The sequence below is a fragment of the Apis mellifera genome, linkage group LG6 (genome assembly GCF_003254395.2).
Source record: "Apis mellifera strain DH4 linkage group LG6, Amel_HAv3.1, whole genome shotgun sequence".
Taxonomy (NCBI): domain Eukaryota; kingdom Metazoa; phylum Arthropoda; class Insecta; order Hymenoptera; family Apidae; genus Apis; species Apis mellifera.
The window spans coordinates 16,489,579-16,513,117 of record NC_037643.1 but is presented as its reverse complement, the minus strand read 5'-3'; the positions used below and the strand labels follow the sequence as shown (position 1 = coordinate 16,513,117).

The window sequence follows — 23,539 nt, the reverse complement described above, 5'->3', positions numbered from 1 at the left end:
TGTTGACCCACGTGTCTTTACAGGACCGTATAATGTATAAATGGCACCTTATATTTTTATAAATTTTTATTGATTCTATTCTCAAATAATTATTCATTAAATATGCATACATATTTATTGATAATCTGTTTAATATTTGTATATAATTATTTATATAGATTATTATTGTTAATGTTAAAAATAAAATTTATTAAATTAAAATTAAAATATATTAATGAAGCAAAATTTCAATAGTATTTTATAATTAAATATTTGAAAGGAAGAAAAATGCATTATATTAATAATATATTAATAAAAAAAATGCAATATATACTATTATATAATATATAATAATTAACATTTTAAATAGTAATCTTATCTACAATCACGTATTATAACGTCAACGTATTTTATCCTTCGAATGCGCTTTAAAATTATCATTGATTAACATATTATGTAATATTTTAACGTATCTATTGTTATCTTTGTTTGTAATAGAAATATGTATGCGCAATAATGATTGCAAAATGTCAATTTTGAATTTATATGAATTTGATATTTATTATATTAATTATAATTTCAAAAGTATGTTTTAAAAATATTTTTTACAATACAATAATCAATAATAGAAATTATCAATAAAATTAATCTAATACTAATTATGATAAAAAAATGAAATACTTCATATTGAAAATGTTTGAATGGCTTATTAGGATTAAAAAAATCTTATTTTTCCGAATTTAGAAATAATAAATATTTCGTATTATATTCAAAAATTGAATTTCAAAGATATAATAATAATATAATACGATAAAATCAAATTTGAAAGTATACTGTCCAATATCTAAACATGTATCGATTGTTGTTGGAACATGATTACAAATATTTTCAGAAATTAAGATACAATTATACATTAAGATACAATTCAATATATATATATATATAAAACTAGAAAAAAACTCAAAAACTAAATAAATCAATATACATATATAACTGTATATTGATGTTTCCATGAAAATAAAAATTGCATATAAAAATAATAAAATAAAATAAATTATAATATATAATATTATTATATTATTTCTAACTAAAAATTCCAATTTTATTTTATTTTGAATTTTATTAAGAAAATAATGATTTTTTTCAAAATCAGCTCAAGAAATTTTTTAAAATGTCTTTTAATTTCCAATTTCAATAATAATTTATCATAAAATTAATACAAGAAAAAGTTAAAATATTTTAAAAAATTCTGTTAAGTTCCAACATCGTTAGATGCGACAGTCAATGTCGTTGCTACCGTCACTGCTATCACCTACACATTGCTACAGACTCAAAAGCACCACTACACAAGAAGGAAAGAATATAGCACAGCCGTCGTTCTTACCGCCGCACGCGGCGTCCAATGCCCTGCCCAGAGGCAGTCGTCGTGGTTTCCACTCGGCACACGTGCACTGCGCGCAGTGGGTCATTGCTCTCCTCTGTTGGAAAGTAATATCGTTACAGCGCACGACACTTGTCCGAGGCATGATCATCACGAAATCGAATGAAATTGTCCAGAATTAATTACTTAATATGTATTACTAGATATAGAAAATAATATTATTTTTTAATATTTTTGTATTATTAATTATTGGACTTCTTTTGTCATTTTTTTGAAAAAAAAAAACAAACATAATATATCGTACATGTATTATGATAATAAAGAAATAAAATAATAATATAAAATTACTTTTGAAACAATAAAAGCAATGATAATCAAATAATATTTATACTAGTGATGAAAACTGCAAGAGAGAAAGAGAAAGTATGTACGATCATGAATTCACTAATACATTTGTATCACTAATACAATTGGATTCTACACAACTTTAGATAACGGCCGTTATTCATATAAACATGTATACATTCATGCAAGTTGTTTTTTTCTCATCATTTTTTTTCAATATATCAATATTTTTGCATTCATAAAATTCTTTTTTACTTTTATTAAAATATTCGATTCTTATATTTTTAAAAATGCATCTGTATAAACATTGAAAATTAAAGATTTTATTTCTTTCAATAGTGTTTATCACATTATGTTAATATTTAATTTGTATAACATAGTATTTCAAATTAACATTAACATTTTAATATATATATATATATGTTAATACATATATATATCAAAATGAAAAGAAGATATTATACTATTTTTTATTATTATTTATTTTTTACATAATTTTTGTATTTTCGATAAATTTACTATAATTATAAAAATTTTTATTCAAATATCATTATACATATATTTATATATGTACATCAAATTTAAGTTAATTGATAAAATAATTTGACGTAAATACTAAAAAAAAATAAAAATTCAAAATTAGTTTATATTTTCATTATTCGACTGTATATGATAACGAATTCATGATTAATTTATCATAACGTGTTGTGGCGTCACGTACGCGTGTGTTAGGATACGGACGCGTCCCTATAGACCGGAGATATCTACATCTCCGTCTGTCGGCGCTCTTTGTCGTGCTTGTACCACGGGTCGGCCGAAACCACGACGACTGCCTCCACGTGCTGCGAAAAGCACTTACTCGCCCTAAATTGTAGGTCGCCGCCGTTGTGACGATGGTGGGGATAGCCAGAGTGGAGGGGCAGAACCGAGCACGATACTTCGGTCATGATCGATGATTTCCGTCACCGTTCGGTACAGCCAGGCGGTAAACATTACACAGTACGATTGGCCATGTCCTAAGGGTCCTTTGGTTTGGTTTTCGACTTTGAGTTTTTCGACGGCATTCAGTTGTGAGAAGTGACAAACGAACGCGACATGCGTTAAAGAGATCGTGCATACTCATTTCAATTCGTTCGGTTTAATCTTTTAAGTTATTTCGTTAATTCATTTTCCAAAGGATGTTGAGTCGGAATATGGGATTTTTGGACTCTGGAACGGTTTAACAAAAACCTCACAGGTGGGAGATTTTGACATTTCTATTATACATTATACGAGAATGAATGATTTTAAAATTAAAATTTTTAATTTTGAAATATGAATATTGAAAAATGATATATAAATTGTTTATGTTGTTATGATGTTTATTTCGTTTTCTTTTTCTTTAGTTAACTGAATTAATCGTATAGTAACATTTCATATTAATTATAAAATCAGTGGATTTGTCTATTTTAATGTTCATTAATTTTAATATCTGATTTATATAAAATCCAATTGTATAAATGTTTAGAACAATTGAATTTATATCAATAAATTGCAATTAAAATTTAATACAAAATTTACAAAACTTTTTGAATCATTTTCAAATAAATATTTAAAAGAAGAAAAAAAAAGTAAAAAATTGCTGATATTGAAATCGATAGTTTTCTCCTTGGCCGCGAACTTTGGTCGCGCTAGTAGCGTCGTTTTTCGCGATCAATCACATTTTCCATATCCTGGAAATAAAATTAAGAAAGAAAAGATAAAGTTAAAAGATGTTTATGTAAAAAAGAGAAAGAAATATCACAATAGATTTGTTTAGAAGAGACGATATGTAGTCACGGTTCGTGATGTAACTCAACGTCCTTACTGCGCGACGAGTTGCACGAGGTCGGTGATCGCTATAAAAAAATGCGGCGAGTACACGTGGAGGCAGCGGCAGGCGGTTTCTACCGCGACGCGGCGCGGTATTGCACCACCGCCGACCACGACGACTGCCTCATCGAGAGGCGCGCGTGCACGTTTAACCTAGCCTTAACCTATTCTGAACCGACGACCTCGTATAAATGTGCGAACAATGTCGGATTTCTTTAATATATTTTTTATTAGGTTAGAAATTTAAATTTAAATTTACATAAAGAATATTTTAAATTAAATATTTGAAAATATAAATATGCGAATTTATTAAATTCAATTATATATTTGCTATTGAGATATTTGTTTTTATGTTGATATTTCTATAATGGTGGTAATTAAAATTAAAATGCAAAAAAATATACACTAATAAAATGTATTATGTATATATTATATAATATTATATAGTAAAAATATTATAGTAAAAATATTTTTCAGATGTAAAAATAATCATTATTTGTATACATATCTTTAATAAATAAAAATATTTTTACTTTTTATAATATGGCAGATTAGATATTCAGTTATTAATTTAAGATAATATACATACTAAAATTTTGTTCAATGTTATCTTTATACTTTTAGCTAGAATATTTAAATAAAATTTCTAATTTGAATATGTTTAGCAATTATAATAAGATCTCAGAAAACTGCAAAAAAAAAAATAATAAGTAATAATGATTAATAAATTTTTTTGCTTTATGCTTGTTAATAAGCTTTATTAATTTTTTATTATATAAATAAAAGATCTTTTCTTTCTTTTATAAATGATTATTTCTATTTGATAATTAAATAATATTTTCTTTTAAATTAAAAAAAATTTTAAATATACATGAAATATATATTTTATCGAATCATTTAAAATTATACGTAACATATTTTTCAATTTTTTTTCCTTATTTTATCATATTATGAAAAATTCATTATGAATTATAGATGTTTAAATGATTTTTGTCTTCAATTTAATAAAGGAAATAAAGAAGTTTTGAGATAGCAGGTTTATACGTCAATAATATACACGGTTCATCATAGGCCCAGCGAAATCGGGGACGGGCATAAAGTCAGAATGCGTGTGCGTACGCAATGCGTGCGCGTGCGTGTACACACGGGGCGTCGCACGATTCGTAGGTGTTTTTTTGGACTTGAAAAAGGGCGAGTAGTGGGGAATGGAGCTGTATTACTCCGTTTCAGAATAACGCATAATCGAAACATTTATACATAGTTGCGTTCACACGCAGGACAACGTTCCTAAATAGTGTCTTCTTATTTATATCAATTTACCTCACGAAAATAGTCTTCCAAAGTACAAATAAATGCTTTTCTATTATTATTATTATTCTACAGGTAAATTGACCTGATGATGTTTCAAATATTGTATTTATTTTTATTTTTGCCCTTTAAATTAAAGTTGATAACCAAAATATTTTTTGTATTTTATGAGAATATTATTTTCATGTTTACATTTGTTATTATAAAGTTTTAAAATTTTATATATTTCATCGATAAATTTATTATTCATTAATTTATTATATTTAAAGATTTTTTTAAATATTTGTAGGAAAATTTATTATTGTTTTTTTCAACAAATTGTTTTAAGAATATTTTAATACTTTTTATATATTTTATAAATTTTGCAAAAAATTATATATGATAAAATATTTAATATTATGGAATTTATTCAATATTAATATATAAATACGATTTATTTTTATGAAAAAGTTTTATATGAATTTAAATGTTAAAAATATTTCTATATATAAATCTATATGTTCTATCTATAAAATATCTGAAAATAAAATAAAATTGTTTTTAAAATGTTATCATTAATTTTAAACATTATCTTCAGGCAATAAATTTTATATTTTAATAAGAATTTTTTTATTTATATTATTTATGTTTGTAAAAAATAATTCTTTAAGTTATAAATATTTTTTTAGTTAATTTTATTAATTATAATTATTTTTCTCGATTTATTTTTCAGATTTATTTGCTTATAGCAAAGAATGGTGGGTTATTATCAAATGAAACAAATTACAAATTCCACAACGATGTCGGTCAAGAACGAAATATCGACTGTGGAACCAGTAGATCCTGTGAAAAGTCTCGTATGTAGTCCGGATTTAAGTGTGTTCACTTCACCGGCATGTGGTTCTGAAACTCCGTTAACAAATATCGAAGAGAAGACATACCAGTGTCTGCTGTGTCAGAAAGCCTTTGATCAAAAGAATTTATATCAGAGTCATTTGCGCTCACACGGTAAAGAAGGTGAAGATCCATACCGATGCAATATTTGCGGGAAAACTTTTGCGGTACCTGCGCGACTGACTAGACATTATCGTACGCATACTGGTGAAAAACCGTATCAATGCGAATATTGTAGTAAATCGTTTTCCGTAAAAGAGAATTTAAGCGTTCATCGTCGTATACATACAAAAGAACGGCCTTATAAGTGTGACGTGTGCGAACGCGCGTTTGAACATAGTGGTAAACTACATCGACATATGCGAATTCATACCGGCGAACGGCCGCATAAGTGTACTGTCTGTTCAAAAACGTTCATTCAAAGCGGACAATTAGTAATTCATATGCGCACGCATACCGGAGAAAAACCATACGTTTGCAAAGCATGTGGCAAGGGATTCACTTGCTCAAAGCAACTGAAGGTACATACGCGTACGCATACCGGGGAGAAACCATATACTTGCGACATTTGCGGGAAGTCCTTTGGTTATAATCACGTATTAAAGTTACATCAGGTATGTTTATTTTTTTTTAGTTACATAGATAGATAGATATAATTATTTTTTTTTTTTAACATTTTTAATTATTAGGATTATTATGTTTTAAAAGTATAATAATAGTATAATAATATAATATATATTTTATTACTTTATTATTTTTTGTATGATAATATAAATATATATAAAGTAAATTTAATTTTTTAGAAATCAAAAAATATTTTATTAATATTTAAGAATTAATATATTGTATAGATTAACAAATTACAGATTTTATAATTTTTCAATTGTAATATATTGTTGCAATTTTAAACAATAAATTGTTGCATATATATATATATATATATATATATATATTATTATATAATAATATGATAATATAAATAATGTTTCAGGTTGCCCATTATGGTGAAAAAGTTTATAAATGTACATTATGTCACGAAACTTTTGGTTCAAAGAAAACAATGGAGTTACATATTAAAACTCATTCAGACTCATCAGTTGTTGGTTCTCCTCGAGATTCGCCAATTGAACCAGAAATTGAAATCTCACAGAATAGTGTAAGCACTGGCAGTGACAAGGAAAACCACAAGACTGAAGAGCCAAACGATGAAGTTGCTATTTACGATAACACTCCACGTGATTTTCCTTATTATATGTATTCCAGAGAGCAGTATTCACAATCACATCTCATATCTAATGAAAATAGAGACTTTCAAACAACACCTACTGTCTCTGTTGAACAGCCTCATTTATTTTTGTATCCAGAAGTTTCTTCAACATACACTGGTTTTGGAATTCAAAGTACTGATTTTGTTGGTGACTGTTCATCTCTTCTCAATTTGCCAGGAAATGATGCTCGTAGAAGAGTCGAGGCTGCATTAGAAGCAGTTGAAGAAGAAAGACAAAGAGAATATGGAATCAGGGTTGAAAGAGATCCAATTCTAACTCCTCCAAGTAGCAATCCTGTGAGTCCTGTACCTTCGCCAGATCCTCTTGATTTGGCGATTCCTGTACGAGAAACATTAATTCTCCCTCCAAGGAAACGGTGTAAAATGATATTAGAATCCATGGAAATTGAAAGGAATGGTCTCATTGCCTCTCAAAGACAGAACTCTGTTATTCAATTTGCAAAAGCATCATAGTAGAAGATATGGAAGAAATTAATTATCATGAACCAGTGATAATATCATAAATGGTGAGACATAATTTCATGAAAAAATATAAAAATCTAAATATAATTAGTGGAAGATATAATGAGATTATCATTTTCGATCAAATAACATCAAAGTTACTTTTTCTTTTAACTTTGTTATCAATATTTTGTATAATATACTATATTTATATAAATTCTAAAATATGATTTTAATTTGAATTACAAAATATCGTCGATTAATGTATTTTTTTTTTTTTTATCTTACTATATCATTCTCACTAATTATACATGTTGGGATAGTGATGGGCTGAAAAAATTCAAATAATCAATATTAAAAGATACAAAAATTGTTAAATTTTTAACTGTCTTAACAAATTTTGAATTTTGGAATGAAAAAATTAAAATGTGATTAGAAATAATTTTAATCATAAAATATTGTTATAATAAATTCAAATATTTTAAGACTTTTAAAAGTTTTAATATTTAAATAAAACGAAGTTTTAAAAGCAAAATAAATATTAAATGCCCATCGCTAATTAAATAAATGCGCTTCAACAGAAACAACAGATATTGCCGCGAAATTTTTTTATGGTATTATATGATCTGAGTTAATTTTGTTTCGACACTGAATGTTTTCTAGATATTTTAGAATTTTCTCCAAACTTTCAAGTATCTTATAAATATAAAATAAAATAAGAAAATATAATAATTTTTCTAATAATTATATTTAATTTATACAAATAATAAAAAACTTTTAATCATTAATCAAACTGACAATAATTTTTTTTGCATTTTAAACAGAGAAAGTTTGAAGAAAAACAAAAAATTATGGAAAATATGCTTCAGCCTTAAACGAACCAATAGAGCAACGTCCAGTAATTTTACTATTTGGAAAAATAATCTTAAACATTTTTGCAGTCCAATAGGATTATAATTAAGTGGCCTCATAAATTTGTGAATTCAACTAGTTCTGAGAACTATTTACACATACCTCAGGTTAAACGATGTACTTAGAACTCGCCAGAAGATCATTCATTATTTATAAATTGTCACATAATATAAAGAAAACATTAATATATTTTGCACATTGAAAAATTATTTATTTTAATGAATTTATTATAGAAAAGGTTCAAATATTAAAATATTGATCGAACCTAATAAGTTTAAGAATGAATTTAATATTAAAACCATAATAAATATTTACATACTTTTTAAAGTTAAATGATTTTTTTTAAAATAATTAAAAAATTTTAATTACAAAAAAAAAATCATTATAGCTGGCGTGCTCTGAGTAATTTTTCATAATATATATATATATATATATTATAAATATGTGTGTGTGTGAGCGTGCATATATGTATGTACATCATTAAATTGTAACAAATTAGTAAAAATAATGAATATCGCTGTGGCACAACTAGCATCATCATTAAAAAAGGCTTGAAAACGTGATCGAGACAATTTTTAAATTCGGATTAATATTTTAATTTTTTTATATCGAAAGATAGAGTACAAAGAATATTTGACACAAGACGAGATTATGTACAATACATATATAATTCATTTGTTATATTTTTTGAATATTTGTAAATTTGATCTTTTTTGTTGAAAGAAACGCGTGAAAAATTAGTTTATTAGAAATTTTCTTTAAAATTTAAAAAATTTAAATAATCGAAAATATGTATCGATTATATTTGCATCACTATCATCAAAAAATTTTCTTTCTTTTTTTTTTTTGATTAATTTATTTCTTCAAAATTAAATTGAAATGTGTTTTTATAATATATATTTTATGATATATTGTAAGGTTTTTTTGTTTAGACAAAAATCAAAGATTTTAATTTCTTGCCAAAACCAACAAGATTGATTCCAATCTAAAGAGGAAATTTTTTTCTTTACGTAACAAATTTACAATTACGTATTAATATGATATAGTGTAAAAGTGATATTAAAATATATCGTTGCTCAATTTCATTGTCTTTAATCTCGTACTTTTAATTCGAAGAAAATATTTAAGTGACTTTATCAATGATTTATTATTACATAGAAAGAGAATGATTATATGAATTCAATTTTATTTTCATAAATAATTTTCAATTTTAAGGAAAGATGGCGCTAGTTTGCTGTCACATTGAAATTGGTAATATTTATAATATCATAATAATTTATATGTTATCTAAAATTTAATCACATTGATTTATTTGAAATTATTTTAAAAATTTAGCGCGAACGAAATTTTTTTTATGTTATCGAGGTATAAATAATTTCAATTCAATAGAAAATCAAATTAATTTTAAAACGAAATCATTCGTGTAATAATATTTATTATGAGAAATATGTATTAAATGGTTTCGTTTCATTATTCAAATTTCGAGGTTAAAAATATAATTACAAAAGCACACTAATTTCAAGTACAAAAGCGTTGAGTCGAAATGCACGATTCGACAATTTTAAGAAAAAAACAAAACAAAACAAAACAAAACAAAAATTAATATTATATATGTATATTTAATTGCCAACGAGTAGTATTGACCATTTTAAGAAGCTTGATTTCCGATCTTGCAGGTCTTACTGAAATAGTACTATACTGTATAAGCGATTATACAAATTCTCTACTGTGAGAATAAAATTGATAGAGAAGAAAGTACCAAACACATTAAGAACTCCATTATTGCCAGAGTATTGAGTGGAGCTATGCTCACTGCCAGTACAAGTATGCATGTATATAAACGTACGTGCGAGTTTAATATTAAATATTAAATTGTATTAGATTATAACAATATTTATAATTTAAAGCCATCTGTATTTACATTTGGCATTACTCCAGTATGAAATACAAAATGTTTTATAAATTGTGAAATAATTTAATGGAAGATTCCGCAAAGTGCATATAACTGAAATATAAATTATATTTCAGTTTTAATCTTACTTTCATATTTATAATTAAACTTTTTAATATACACACACCTAAAGTTAAAAAAAGAATAAGTCCTTAATATAATATCCGAAAAGTCCGAAATTTTAAGAAATTGCGGTACTTAAGATACTATTTTTAAGGTTTTTAGTTCAAAAATATTTTATATTAAAATATGTATCTATTAAACTTGTATATCTTATTAAAAAGTATTTAAGAGATAATACTAAATGTACTTTGCGATTGAATCTACCACTAATTATCGATCTGTGGTTTAGAGAAAAGCTTTGCGTATACACTGAGCCATGTTTATAATTAATAAGTAATGTAATATTTATATAGAAGCTCATGTATATTATTCATTTTTTCCTTATTTTCAATGGAAATAATTTGACACGTGGCCTACTCTTTATTTCCCTAAAGATTTAAGTAAATCTCGATCTTTTTGTTATATGTGAATTATATTCTCGTTAATCATGTGTGAATCCTCACATGGCATAAAATTTATGTGCAATTGTATATTTAAGTTCTTTGGGAAGCTTAGCTTTCATTCTTTATTATTGTTTTTATTTACTCTCGGCAAAGTTTTAAATGAGGAAATACTCGAGTGTATTGTTATAAATTTTAAGAATTGTTATGTTGTATATGTTTTTCGAAGCGCTTAAAATTAGGTTTAAAATGTAAATTTTTTTTTTTTTTTCTGCCTATAAGTCGTTGAATATGGCCACGTGATAATACATAAAAAAAAAAAAAAAAAGAATGGATGCAAATTGTTAAGTATTATGATAATAATAATAATGAGAAATAGATTGAAATGTGCAGAAATAATTCTAGTGTAATATTACAATAATCTGTTATTACTTATTATTTTTTAAGATATACAAATACATGCCAAATGGGATGTGTTTTATCCCATTATCTCAAGCGTGTGGAACTGATTACATGATAAAGAAAAGGAAGAAAAAAAATTTTTGTAGAGATTCATTATATATACAAAAAACTTACAACAAAAATAGAAAAATACATTTTTGTAAGAGTCTAAAGTGAAAGCATTTTTTCAATTTCGCGTTTTTATGATTGATCGATAAAGAAGAAAATGCGATAATGATAATAAAAATATCGGTGTTCATAATGAATTAATAAAATGTATACAATGACGAAACGATCAACGCGCAAATTGAAAAATAGATTCTCCTTTCAAAATTGACTCGCTGCAATAATTCTAATTGCAATCAATCATTTGTCAAAATATTATTTTTGGTTATTTTTTATTTTTATTTTTTTATTTTTTTTTTGCATCAATAAAATAAAAATTTTCCAGAAATTAAAAGCTTTTCGATTATCGATAAGCGATAATGATTGTATTTTCTCATTTTATTCCGCCAAAGTGCGTACAAATAATTTCATAGTCATAAGTTCCGACAAAGGAAATATATTTATTTATTTAATATATGTATGTAGCTATATCTATATATATATTATTTACATATGTATTTTTTTGCTGAATGTCGGAAAAAACTAAAAACGTGTATTCATTGCATTAAAATATATTCTATCGTAAATGTTGTTTTTGAAATTATTAATTTTAAATATAAAGAAAATAATATACAAGAATATACATTATTAATAATATGTGTATATCTCATGAATTTATTCGTTTCCATTATTGTAAGCATAGATAATATATTTTTCATCTTAATTAAAAATACCATCATTGAGTATTTAAAAAATGAATATTTAAACATTTCTTGCTATATTTCACGGACAATAAAATATAAGTATATTAAAATTAGAATTATGCAGCCTCCAACAAAACTCGTAATGTGTATGTAATCATTATCATTTAAATTCAATAATTAATCTTTAATTAATTATCAATTGAAATAAATTGTTGATTAATTTTCATTTTTTAAATTTTTTGTTTTCAATATTAGTTTTATAATGTTTTGAGGTTGTATGTATTCAATAGAAAAAAGAGAAAAAAAAAAATATTTAATATATATAGTTTTTTTGTATAACATTAAAATAATTAAAAGTGAATGATAATGTGTAGCGCCAACTGCCTGCTGTTGACAAGTATATATAAAAATATACATATATACAAATATTAAATATTAGATGTATAAATATATATAACACAATATATATATACAAAATATTTCATTTTAATCTTTATATGCGATTATCTCTTAGAAATTCGATATTCAAAAAAAATGTTTCAAGTGGAAATTATCTTTAAATCAATTAGTTTTAAGACATTTTGAGCAATATTTATTTAAACGATTCTTATTATGTCTTCAAAAATCATTCAAAGTTCATTTATGATTATATTTATATATGATATATTTATGATTAATTCATGTAGGACAATAAAAATATAATATTTTGTATAAAGATAATTTATCGAGAGAATTCATTGTGGTTATTTATTTACAGAGTATTAGAAAAAAAATATAAAATAAAACTATTTTTCAAAGTCGGAATATACAAAAAAAAAAAAATAAATTCATATATTAAATGAATATAAATATAATAAAAGAATTTATAACACGAATGATTTTGAATGATATCAAAAGACCAATCATTAAAAAACTTAGAAACTTAAGATAAAATATATATATATAATATGAATAGTTTCATTTAAAAAGAATCTTAAAATATCTTAAAATCACTTATTATATATACACAAAATTTATGTCCATTATAAGATTTTTAGAAATAAATTCAAATAAATTTTATAATTAGATAAAGATTAAAATGATATATTTTGTATGCATGTAAGATGTTCCATAAATTTTATTATATTTAGCAAATTTAATAAATAAGTATACATTAAATATTAATACATCGGATTCATTGAGTTATGAATTTTTATTATACTATTCTTTTTATATATTATACAAATACACATATATACGAAACAAATTTTATAAATATCAATTTTTTCGATATATATTTTGATAATATAATTATTTTTAATTTATATAAAAATTATTTTAAAATAATATTCCATTTATTATATAAATATATATATATATATATATAAAATATATTTATACGTAATATTAAATGTTTATAATTTATTTATTTAATATTAGTTGTTATAATATATTTTTAGTATAATTAATATAATTGATTTATTTTAATATGAAATTATAAAAATTATTTTCAAAATTGCTTTCTACTTATTAATTGAAAAATTATCATAAAATATTTTCTACATAAAAATATTTAAATATTATATGTAAATAAGCAATATATATATATATATAATTTATACAATGAAAATAAGATTTGAAAAATTTTATTATTATTATTTAATTATTATTAACGAAATATAAATAATCATTTTATTATAATTATTTATTAAATAGTTATCACATAAATAGTTATCACATATTAGTATTGAATTATTGTAAAGTTTTTTATTTCTTCATATATAATTTATAATTATGTGTATTAATCAATTTATTATTTTAAATTAATATTTTTTAGAAAAATTGTACAAATTTGTTGTACATGATTGATATAATAATTTTTACAATAATTTGAATGCAAATATTTTAATAATATGTTACTTATAATATTTATTTTTATTTTTAATATATAATTTTAATAATAAAAAATTTTATTTATTTGTATAGATTTTATATATGTTAAGAATATTGAGTGAAATTCGAAAATCATTTTTGTGTCAATAGTATAAGAATCAATCACACTAATATTTCCTTGTTATTTTTACACCACAATATCCATGAATTATACCTAGTACCTATACATACTTTCACATTAATCAAAAATACCAAACTACTTAACAATCTTATAGTCTCTACCAACATTACTAATTTCGCTCTTATTACTATATTCCATATTTCTGTTTTTTTCTACTTTTGGCAATCTTGTTTAGAAATCTACTTGTAACCCGTTTACATCAAAAAAGTTTTTCAAATGCGAATGAATGTTTATTGAGATTAGATTAAAAATTAGAATTCTTAGTAATTATTCTTAATTTAATTTTTAGGTTCATAACAACAATATCTAATAAGATGTTTTAATTATATTCTTAGAATATTTATATTTCGTTAAAGTATTTGTTCGCTTAATTTAAACGTACCTTTAGATTATTTTACAATGGGAATATATAAGAAGTACAATGAAAAAAATCATGCGTTTTCACTACTAGCACTTCAAACTTAAATTTTTTTTATTTCTTAACAATATGTAAATAGAAAAAAAAATGAAAGAATTTTAACGAATAAAATAGAAAGATTATCTTGTAAAAATAGAAAGATTTTAAAGAATAAATAATTTTTAGTTAAATCTCATTTTGGAACACTAGAAATTTTTTAATTTTTTGTCTTGTGATACACTTCAATAAATAAGATTTAAAAATAATAATTATATATATATATATATATATATATAAAACCATATTTATATATAAAAACTATTATTTATATATATATAAAGTTTAGCATTTTCAGTGTATTTTATGATTACTTTGAAACCATGTATCATTTATAGATTTTTCAATTAATCAAGTCAACAGATGAACGTAAATGATGATTATATATTTTAATAGGTTAGTTCAAATTTTCTTGTACAAATATATAATATATATTTTAAAATTATTATTCTAATAATTTATTGCATAAAATACAAATAATTGATATATAATAAATTGATTAAAACTCAATTTAATTTTGGCTTAAATTCAACATTTTGATTTAACGTTGATTCAATTTTCGTTGATTTTAAATTATAATTCAATTTGAATTTTACTTAAATTATAATTCAATTTAAGTTGAGATCATAATTCTGAGCTCAATTTGATTCTAATTATTCAATTTAAATTTATTATATTATCTTATTCTATATTTATTATATTATCGTATTTTTCAAGTGAAAGGTAATTTAAATTTGGCGCGTGCTAGTATTTCTATCGTCCAATCGGATGTTATAAAAAGCCAATATGGCGTCAATGTAACCCGTAAAATACGCTAAAAACGCTAAGTTTTACATACGCAAAACTTTTGATTCAATGAATTCCAACAATTGAAATCGATATTTTTGTATTTTACTGGTCAAAATCTATTGGACGATATAAAAAAAGTTTAATAATTTTTAGTGCTCCAAAACGAAGTTTAACCTAAGTTTTTATTAAATAACGTGGAGATGGAAATAGAGAATTGTGAAGGAAATAAACAAAAGTTAGACAGTCCAGGAGATACATCGGAATATTCTGCACCAACAACAACTCAGTTAATGACTTATAAGCCTGTGAAAGTAAATTTGAAAAGATCATTGTGAGTATTAATCATTGATTTGTCAAAACTTAAATCAGTAGTTTCTTGCTATACCTCTATGAATGTTGTTTCAGTTCTTCGAAAATGTTAACAGAGAAAAATGATATTAAAAAGGAAGAAAATGATGCAAATACAAATAATGAAACAAGTGTTCCAAACAAGGTTTGATAATATATTTCTTTCTTAAACAAATTAATTAATAATATATGTAATTTATCAAATATTTTAGAAATATTATAATGGTTAGAACATTACAACACATAATTTAAATTAATTTAAAAATCGTATTTCATAGGAAAATCATGATACTAGTGAACAAGATTTAAAATGTATTCCAAGAAAACGTCGATGGGGTACTACATTATCTACAGATACTGCACCTTCATTTTCAATTTCTACAGATTCACTTAAAGTAATAATTTCATTTCTAATAATACATTTATATTATTAATTATAATAATATAATAATAATAATAATAATAATAATAATATTATATTTTGTACTTTTTAGAAGAATATTTTGTTGATTTTCTCATAATATTTTATGACTTTAAAGATTTCAAAAATTATCATATAATTATAATAAATAATAAATATATAATGTAATATATAGTAGGTATTATTTTATTTTTAAAGTTTTGTTCTATGTAATAGGCATTAGTGCCAGGAGCAAGACCATTGTCGATAAATGAAGTTCGTCTTTCAAAAGATGATGATGAAGATAGAGATCATTATCAGATTAGTGAAAAGTGGCACAATTCTAATGAAGGAGTAAATGATAATAAATCTGGTGATGAAAATATACAAAAAAATGGTACAGCAAAGAAAGGAGATGCAAAAATAGATAATCATATAGGTATGTAAATGTTTTCAATAATCTATTTTATGCAAATTATTTTAATTTATCATTGTCAAATTTTATTTTTCAAAAAATTAATCAAAACAATTTGATTTTTTAAAATGGCATGAAAATATTTTGCTTTTAATGTTTTTAAATATTTAAAAGATAAAAAAATTTTTGTTTTTATAAAATAGAATATTCTATTAATGTTCTTGATTAAAAGTGTTTATATTTTTATTAAATTGTTCTGATTTTTAGCGGCAAGACGAAAAATATCTATTGTTAAAGAAGTGCCACATATAAAATCTCCGAGTCCACCTGCTACAAAACCTACAAATATACTTTTGATCAAAAACTTGGTTCGTCCTTTCACTTTAAATCAAATTAAAGAGTTACTCTCACGTACTGGTACAATTGTTGAAAATGGATTTTGGATGGATAGAATTAAATCCAAATGTTTTGTAGAGGTATATTAAAATTATTTTTAAATAGTATACTCATTTAATATATTTTATTATATTATAATATGATATATAAATTAATTTATATTATATAATATATAAATTAAAACACTAGTATATAAATGATAATATTAATTAAATTGTTACAGTATGCAAATGAGGATCAGGCATTTGAGACAAGACAAGCATTACATGGTATATCCTGGCCTGTTTCAAATCCAAAAAGGCTTCATGTTGAATATGCAACCAAAGATGATATGGAATTGGCGCGAGAATTGTCAAAGGATCAATCTATTCCAAGAAAAACAGAACCTCTTGTACCATCTGATTCATGGCAACAAGATTGGAATCGTGAAGAAAGGACAAATACAAAGGTATTTTTATAATATTATGACTGAACATATGTAATATGTAAAGAATTTAAAGGAAGAATGTTCAAAAAAGATTATTTCTTTAAAAAAATAATTGTAATAATATAATAACTAAATGAGAATTTCGATAATAATAGGTAATGGTAGTTCGAGAATGGGATTTAGGTAAGGAAGATGGCCAACAGCATATAAAAGAGAAAGAACGTGAAAAGAAAGAACATGATAAAAAAAGACGGCAGAGGAGTCGGAGTCCAGCGGTGGAAGCACATTTGCCAGCTCCAGCCCGTAAATTCAAAAAGAAAGAGGATGAGCCACCACCAGCTAAACTTTTAGATGATCTCTTTAGGAAGACAAAAGCAACGCCATGCATATATTGGTTACCACTCATAAATGAACAGGTACATTAAAAATATAATATAATCAAATATAAAAAAAAAAATATAATCAAACATATTTCATATTTATAAATGTAAGAACAAATATATATTAATTTCTTTTTTAATATTTGAAAAATATATTTATTTTTGTATTTCAGATTATTATTGAATTTTATTATAGTTATTTTTTAATTAAATATTTTAATAATTAATTAGTCTAAATATAGTAAATTATAATAAAATATAATAAATTATATTTTTATTAATTTTTATATCTTTTAAAGTGTTAAATATCATTCTTACTTTTTAAAAGTGATAAAATAAAAAACAAAAATATATTATAGAAAAATAATAATATTGAAACCAAAGAAAAATGAAGGGAATCCATTTGAATGTATGATTTTTTATTAGTTAGTATATATATATATATATATATATATACATATATACATATGTCCTTTACTAAGGCTTCTTTTAATTCTTTGATATTATTACTTCTTTTTATTAAATATGAGAATCCATAATTTTTTGATAGTATAATAATTAAAATATACTTATATTTATAAATATAAAGTATCTTATTTTATATTTTACAAAAACAATTTAAAATGACTTATTATTTATTATAATCTTTTCTTAAGTTTTATTCTTAAATATATATATATCTTTATATTTTTAAATTCTTTAAAACTTTTTTTATTTTTGTCTATTTTAAGAATATTTTATCTTATTTTGTCTTAATTATCTGAATTATTTTTTTGTCATTTGTCATACATTTATTCGTTAAATATATGTTATTATTGTATTATTTTATTATAATTCATTAAAATATTTATACAAATATTTCAATTACAGATAGTTGTGAAAGAAGAAATGAGAAGGCAACATATGGCAGAACATGCGCGCAGATTAGAAGAAATGAGACGCGCAGAGAGAAACAACAGAAACAGTCGTCGCCGTCGTAGTCCGAGAAAATAGTTCTCTGATCTACCACTTTCGATAAACGTACCTTTCCCTTTCTGATGCAAAAATTCCGATTTTGATCAGTTACATTTTTAAAAACGATGTTATGAATCACGGAAAGACAAATGAATTTTTTCTTTTTACATTAGACAGACTTGCCGAACATACTCTTTAAATTTTAATTTTCTCAATCGTTCCACGATTTGCAGGCTGTTTTACGATTTAACATATGGTGTTAGAATTTGCGTTTTTATTCTTCAATTTTTTTCTTTTTTTTTTTTTTTTTTTTTTTTAATTCAGAAAACTTTTGTTTCTGTATCGACTTCGCGTATTAGTTTCTCTGTTTGATTTCATTCGTTCAATCGCTGATTTTTGTTCATTGGTCAGAAACTGTACAAATTTGTTGCATGATCAGGAAACGTCCCGATCTCCGATCCATCGTCCCTGAAATTTCAGCATTAAGGGGGTATTCTGGTAATCCGGCCAAAAAGATAAGCAATATTCAGGATTTTTTTTCTCGGTAAATAAATGATAGCTTTGTAAAACTTTTATACTATATTAATGCTTACTTAATTTTTTTTATTTATATATAATTTATATATAGTTTTTTTACATAAAATAATGTGCAATAATGTCTCTAAGAAAATCTTACTGGCAGAATAGAAAAATTAGCTGAAAATTTTTTGCATATTTTTAATTCCTATAACTTAATCAAGCAGTCACTTATGCCAAAAGTGACTAATTCTTAAAATATGAAGATTATCTTTTAATTTCTATCTGCAAAAAAAAATATATAATTCAATTTAATTAAATAGCTATCGACAATAATTAATGATTTGTAGAATAATTTAAAAAAAATTTCAAACTAATTGATTTAGATAATTTTTTTTATTTTTATTCCGCCAATAAGAAAAAAATCCTTTCGAGAAAAATTAAAAAATTTTCCATACTGGCTTTTGATAATAAATATAAATTTATATTCAATCGGCAATTCTGGCTCCACAAAATGCCTTTAGCTACTTCATACTCTTTATCTTCAGTTGATCCTAACATTTCTATCGACTTGGCTTGTTTTGAAGTGTTAGTATTCTCGCGTTCTGATTTTGCAGATTCATGTTTCGTTCTACTTCTCCGTGACTGACATGGCATCTGGTTCGATAATCATGTTCATCCCTTGCATTATTTTTAGAAGTTTAAATCTTCCATTAATGTGCAAGCAGCACATTACATAGCAATTTTTTTATTAACTTTTTTTCAGAAAAAATATGTTTGGGAAGCATCACATGCAAGAGTTAAAAAGTTTTGTTGTTCTTTTGCGTGTTCGTCTCCAAACATTTTTCTATAATCATCTGATATGAAATCATTATACATGGGCTTCGAAGTATCACGAATTTTATCATCAATAACAAATGGATGTTTATAATCTTCCAATGTTTTAGCTGCTTCAGCCTTGCGCCATTTACACCAAGATTCAGGTCCTTCTGCGCAATAGGAATGCTGAGGATTTTCGACAATCGAAATTTTATGATAGTAAGTCGTTCATACTGCTTTCCTCATCTCTTCGATTTGAGTGTCGACACATAGTCAAGCTAGTAATAAAAAATTCCTCTATCAATTTATTTGTCAACTATATTTTTTCGCCATTGTACTTTTCCACTTTTTCTTTGATTTATTCGTCCTTGATTTGCAGTTGTTTTTGTGTCTTTTTCAACTGAGTAAGTTGTTTTTAATATTCGCGCATTTCTTCATATCTAAAACTCTTTCTTCTTATTAATGAAATCATCTTAAGATTTCGCATTTAATAATCCTCCAATGAAATAATCATATATTTTTCGTCATACTTTTTGGTAGATCCTTCAAAACTTTTAAAATACCGTCTATTTTCATCGTATCTTCGTGGTTGGCGTCGCACATTACATGATTTCGTATCATGCATTGTTTTAATATGCGTCGCTTATACTATACGAGGGAAATCTATGTTCAATGTTGAAATAATATTTATATTTGAAAATTCATTATATTTCATTATATTTCGAAAATATAGAAAAATATTTGAAAGGTATAAAATAATATTATAGAATCAATTAGAGGTAAAGTTAGGTATTATTAAATAGACCGAAACGAGCCGCTCGACCGCTAGTGTTCATGCGGCGCGCTTCGGCGCGTTCGTTACAAAAAATTATATTAGTCAAAATTATTTTGAATTTTGCTATCAAATTTTCAGATAACATTTTTAGAGATACATACTTTCGAAAAATGTATAAAAAAAATTGATTTTTTGAAACCGGATTACCAGAATATCCCCTTAAACCATACTTCTTACAGGTCGACATTGACTATCCAACAGTGCGGCGTAACTGTAGAACAAACAATAGTGTTTGCATCGTGTAGGAGTGATGCATCACGTTCTACGATACGTCGTAGTGCGATATCGCAAAACGTGCCCTGGGAATTGGAGGATAATCAAACGAAAAACTGTCCACATAGGGAAAAAAACTTGAAACTTAATATTCATGATCATTGAAAATGTTTGTTTTCTTACAAGAAGACAAAACAAAATAAAAACAAACAAAAATGAAATGAAATGAAAGTTGAACGAATTGTTAGAAGCAGCAACAAACAAAAAACCCGAAATGATGATGGCGAGAGACTGTGGTATTGACTGATATGAAGTTATCTTAAAGCATCAATGAGAGTATTTTCTCTCCCTGGAGTTATTTCTTTTCTTTGTCGGTAGAATAGCCTGACTTCCTTGAATTCTGACATATACTACCATAAATTTGGTAGTAAAATGTAAAGTTTTAGTGTTTCTCGTTTTCGCGCAATAAATTTGCACAACCAGAAACACATTTGTATATATAAAGTATAATTCAATATACCGTGATATGACATGTAAAATTATCAATAAATGTAAAACACTATAGGTTATATACAAAAAATACATTTGCCGCTTACTTTATACAATGTCACACCATATTTAGAAGATTTGTCATTCATCCTTGAAATAAGATCGAAAGATTTACGAAAAAAATACACTTTTAAAACAGAAAATAAATTTATTCGTTATATTTATTTTATTGTTTGTATTCGAATTCGTGTGATTCGAATGAATGTATTTTACTAACATATAATCGGAAAGAAAACCACTTCACAAGGAAAGGAATTATATAACAAAATAACTCAAGCATGTGACAATTAATGTTTCAACCAGGAAACGATTGTTTACGTAAACTTATTCGATCTTTATTTATATTAACATCGTTAATGCTAACATTGTAATTGCTTCAATTTACAAAAATCGTGAATTACAAGATGTGTGCATGTCAACTATTAATTAAAACATCTCACAATCATAAATATTATAAATAGGAAAAATAAAACTGAACTGAAAATTTCAAGTTTAATGTTTAACTTAACTACCAGTTTGTACACTATTATGTCCTTTCTGCAATTAAACTAATCTTAACAATGTTATGTTCAAAAAACACTTCTTTCGCATTTAAAAAAAATAATTATACAATAATATACATCTTTTATTATTTTCATTTGTTTTATATTATTACGTGAAAAAAATCGAGAATTGAAACGATTATAAAGAACTGTAATATTTATTTTGATTATAATTCCAAATCTACTTTTAAATCGTATTGATCCTATAATTAATATATATCTTAATATGACTTATTATTGTACATATATGTATAAGTATTTTTTGTATAAAACTAAAAAAGCAAACTAAGATAATTCAATATATAACTGTTTTTAATATTAGAAATATTTTAATTTTTAAATTTAAATAATAAATATTTAAAAATTTTTTTTTTGAATCAATTTAAAAAATCGAAAAAAGAAACTTTTCAGATTTATATTTATAAAGTAATTAGATTATTTAAATCGGAATAAAATTGTAATAAATCACTATAATGAAATGATTTAAAATAGTTAATTAATATAGTTAGAATTAATGCATAAATCATTAACAGAATAATTAGAATTAATATATGAATCATCAATAGGATAATAAGAATCAATATTTTCATTAATTTTTATTCTTTATAATAATATTTTGAAATTATTTTAAGAAATTTGAAATTGATAATAATTTTCTATCTCTAAAAAAAATTTTTTAACTTATAAATAATATTTTGCCTAAAAATTCATACTTAATAATAAAATTTTAATGAAATGAAAATCTTTGCAGTCGCATTTACATCACAATTAATTAATTTAAAATATATAATTTAAATATATATATGCGATCATATTAATTTTGCAATACAATCAATTTAAAAAATAAAGTTCGAATATAGGATTATAAAGGATTCGATCTTATAAATATGATAAGAAATGTGTGTATACATTACAACTCAAAAAACTTTATAATCCAAAAAATTTAAACAATAATATGTGGAAATTATAAAAAAAAATATTTTTTTATTTACAATGTTGATTAACATCTTTAATGTATTATTGTAAACAAATGAATCTAATGATAATATTATATTTAGATTTTATAATTTATTTGTAAAACGTATACACGTATTTTTATAGTTTCGATACGTCTATCTCGTTATCAAAAGGATGCATATAAGTTAATGATGAATTTAATTTAATTCTATTCCTATATTGAAAAATTTTTGATATTTTATGTTTCGATTTTCAAATAGTAAAATAAATAATCTAATTAAAACCCTTTTTATGTACAATATTTGTTAAATATTATTATACTGAGTTTATTTCATATTTGCAACATATATAAATAATAAATCGTATTTGGAATATTTGGAATATTTAGAATATTTCAAAGTATCATTGAT

At 23.8% G+C, this 23,539-nt stretch overlaps 2 protein-coding genes across 11 annotated transcripts; both read left to right on the top strand.

Moving 5' to 3' along the window:
* The first annotated feature begins 2,666 nt into the window (after positions 1-2,666).
* Positions 2,667-11,358, top strand: Kr-h1 (kruppel homolog 1). 4 transcript variants are annotated; one of them, XR_003304765.1, is made up of 4 exons: positions 2,667-2,942; positions 5,577-6,351; positions 6,729-7,531; positions 10,055-11,358. XR_003304765.1 is itself a non-coding variant. In NM_001242470.1 (3 exon segments), coding segments are annotated over 2 exon segments (1,503 nt in total). In that variant the 5' UTR covers positions 2,767-2,942; positions 5,577-5,598; the 3' UTR covers positions 7,479-7,533.
* A 4,002-nt stretch (positions 11,359-15,360) lies between these two features.
* LOC100578161 (apoptotic chromatin condensation inducer in the nucleus) lies at positions 15,361-22,231 on the top strand. Of its 7 annotated transcripts, none has more exons than XR_003304806.1 (10): positions 15,361-15,709; positions 15,784-15,871; positions 16,005-16,121; positions 16,364-16,565; positions 16,809-17,017; positions 17,161-17,385; positions 17,520-17,780; positions 18,615-18,764; positions 20,162-20,252; positions 21,048-22,231. XR_003304806.1 is itself a non-coding variant. In XM_006570898.2 (9 exons), exons 1-8 carry the CDS (start codon positions 15,579-15,581, stop codon positions 18,735-18,737), a joined length of 1,356 nt encoding a protein of 451 aa, XP_006570961.1. In that variant the 5' UTR covers positions 15,361-15,578; the 3' UTR covers positions 18,738-18,764; positions 20,162-22,231. The 7 variants fall into 7 exon arrangements, 1 of the variants encoding a protein (XP_006570961.1); XR_411997.2 differs by lacking the exon at positions 20,162-20,252 and adding an exon at positions 19,138-19,242; XR_411996.2 differs by adding an exon at positions 19,138-19,242 and having other exon boundaries at positions 20,162-22,231.
* Positions 22,232-23,539: the final 1,308 nt, after the last annotated feature.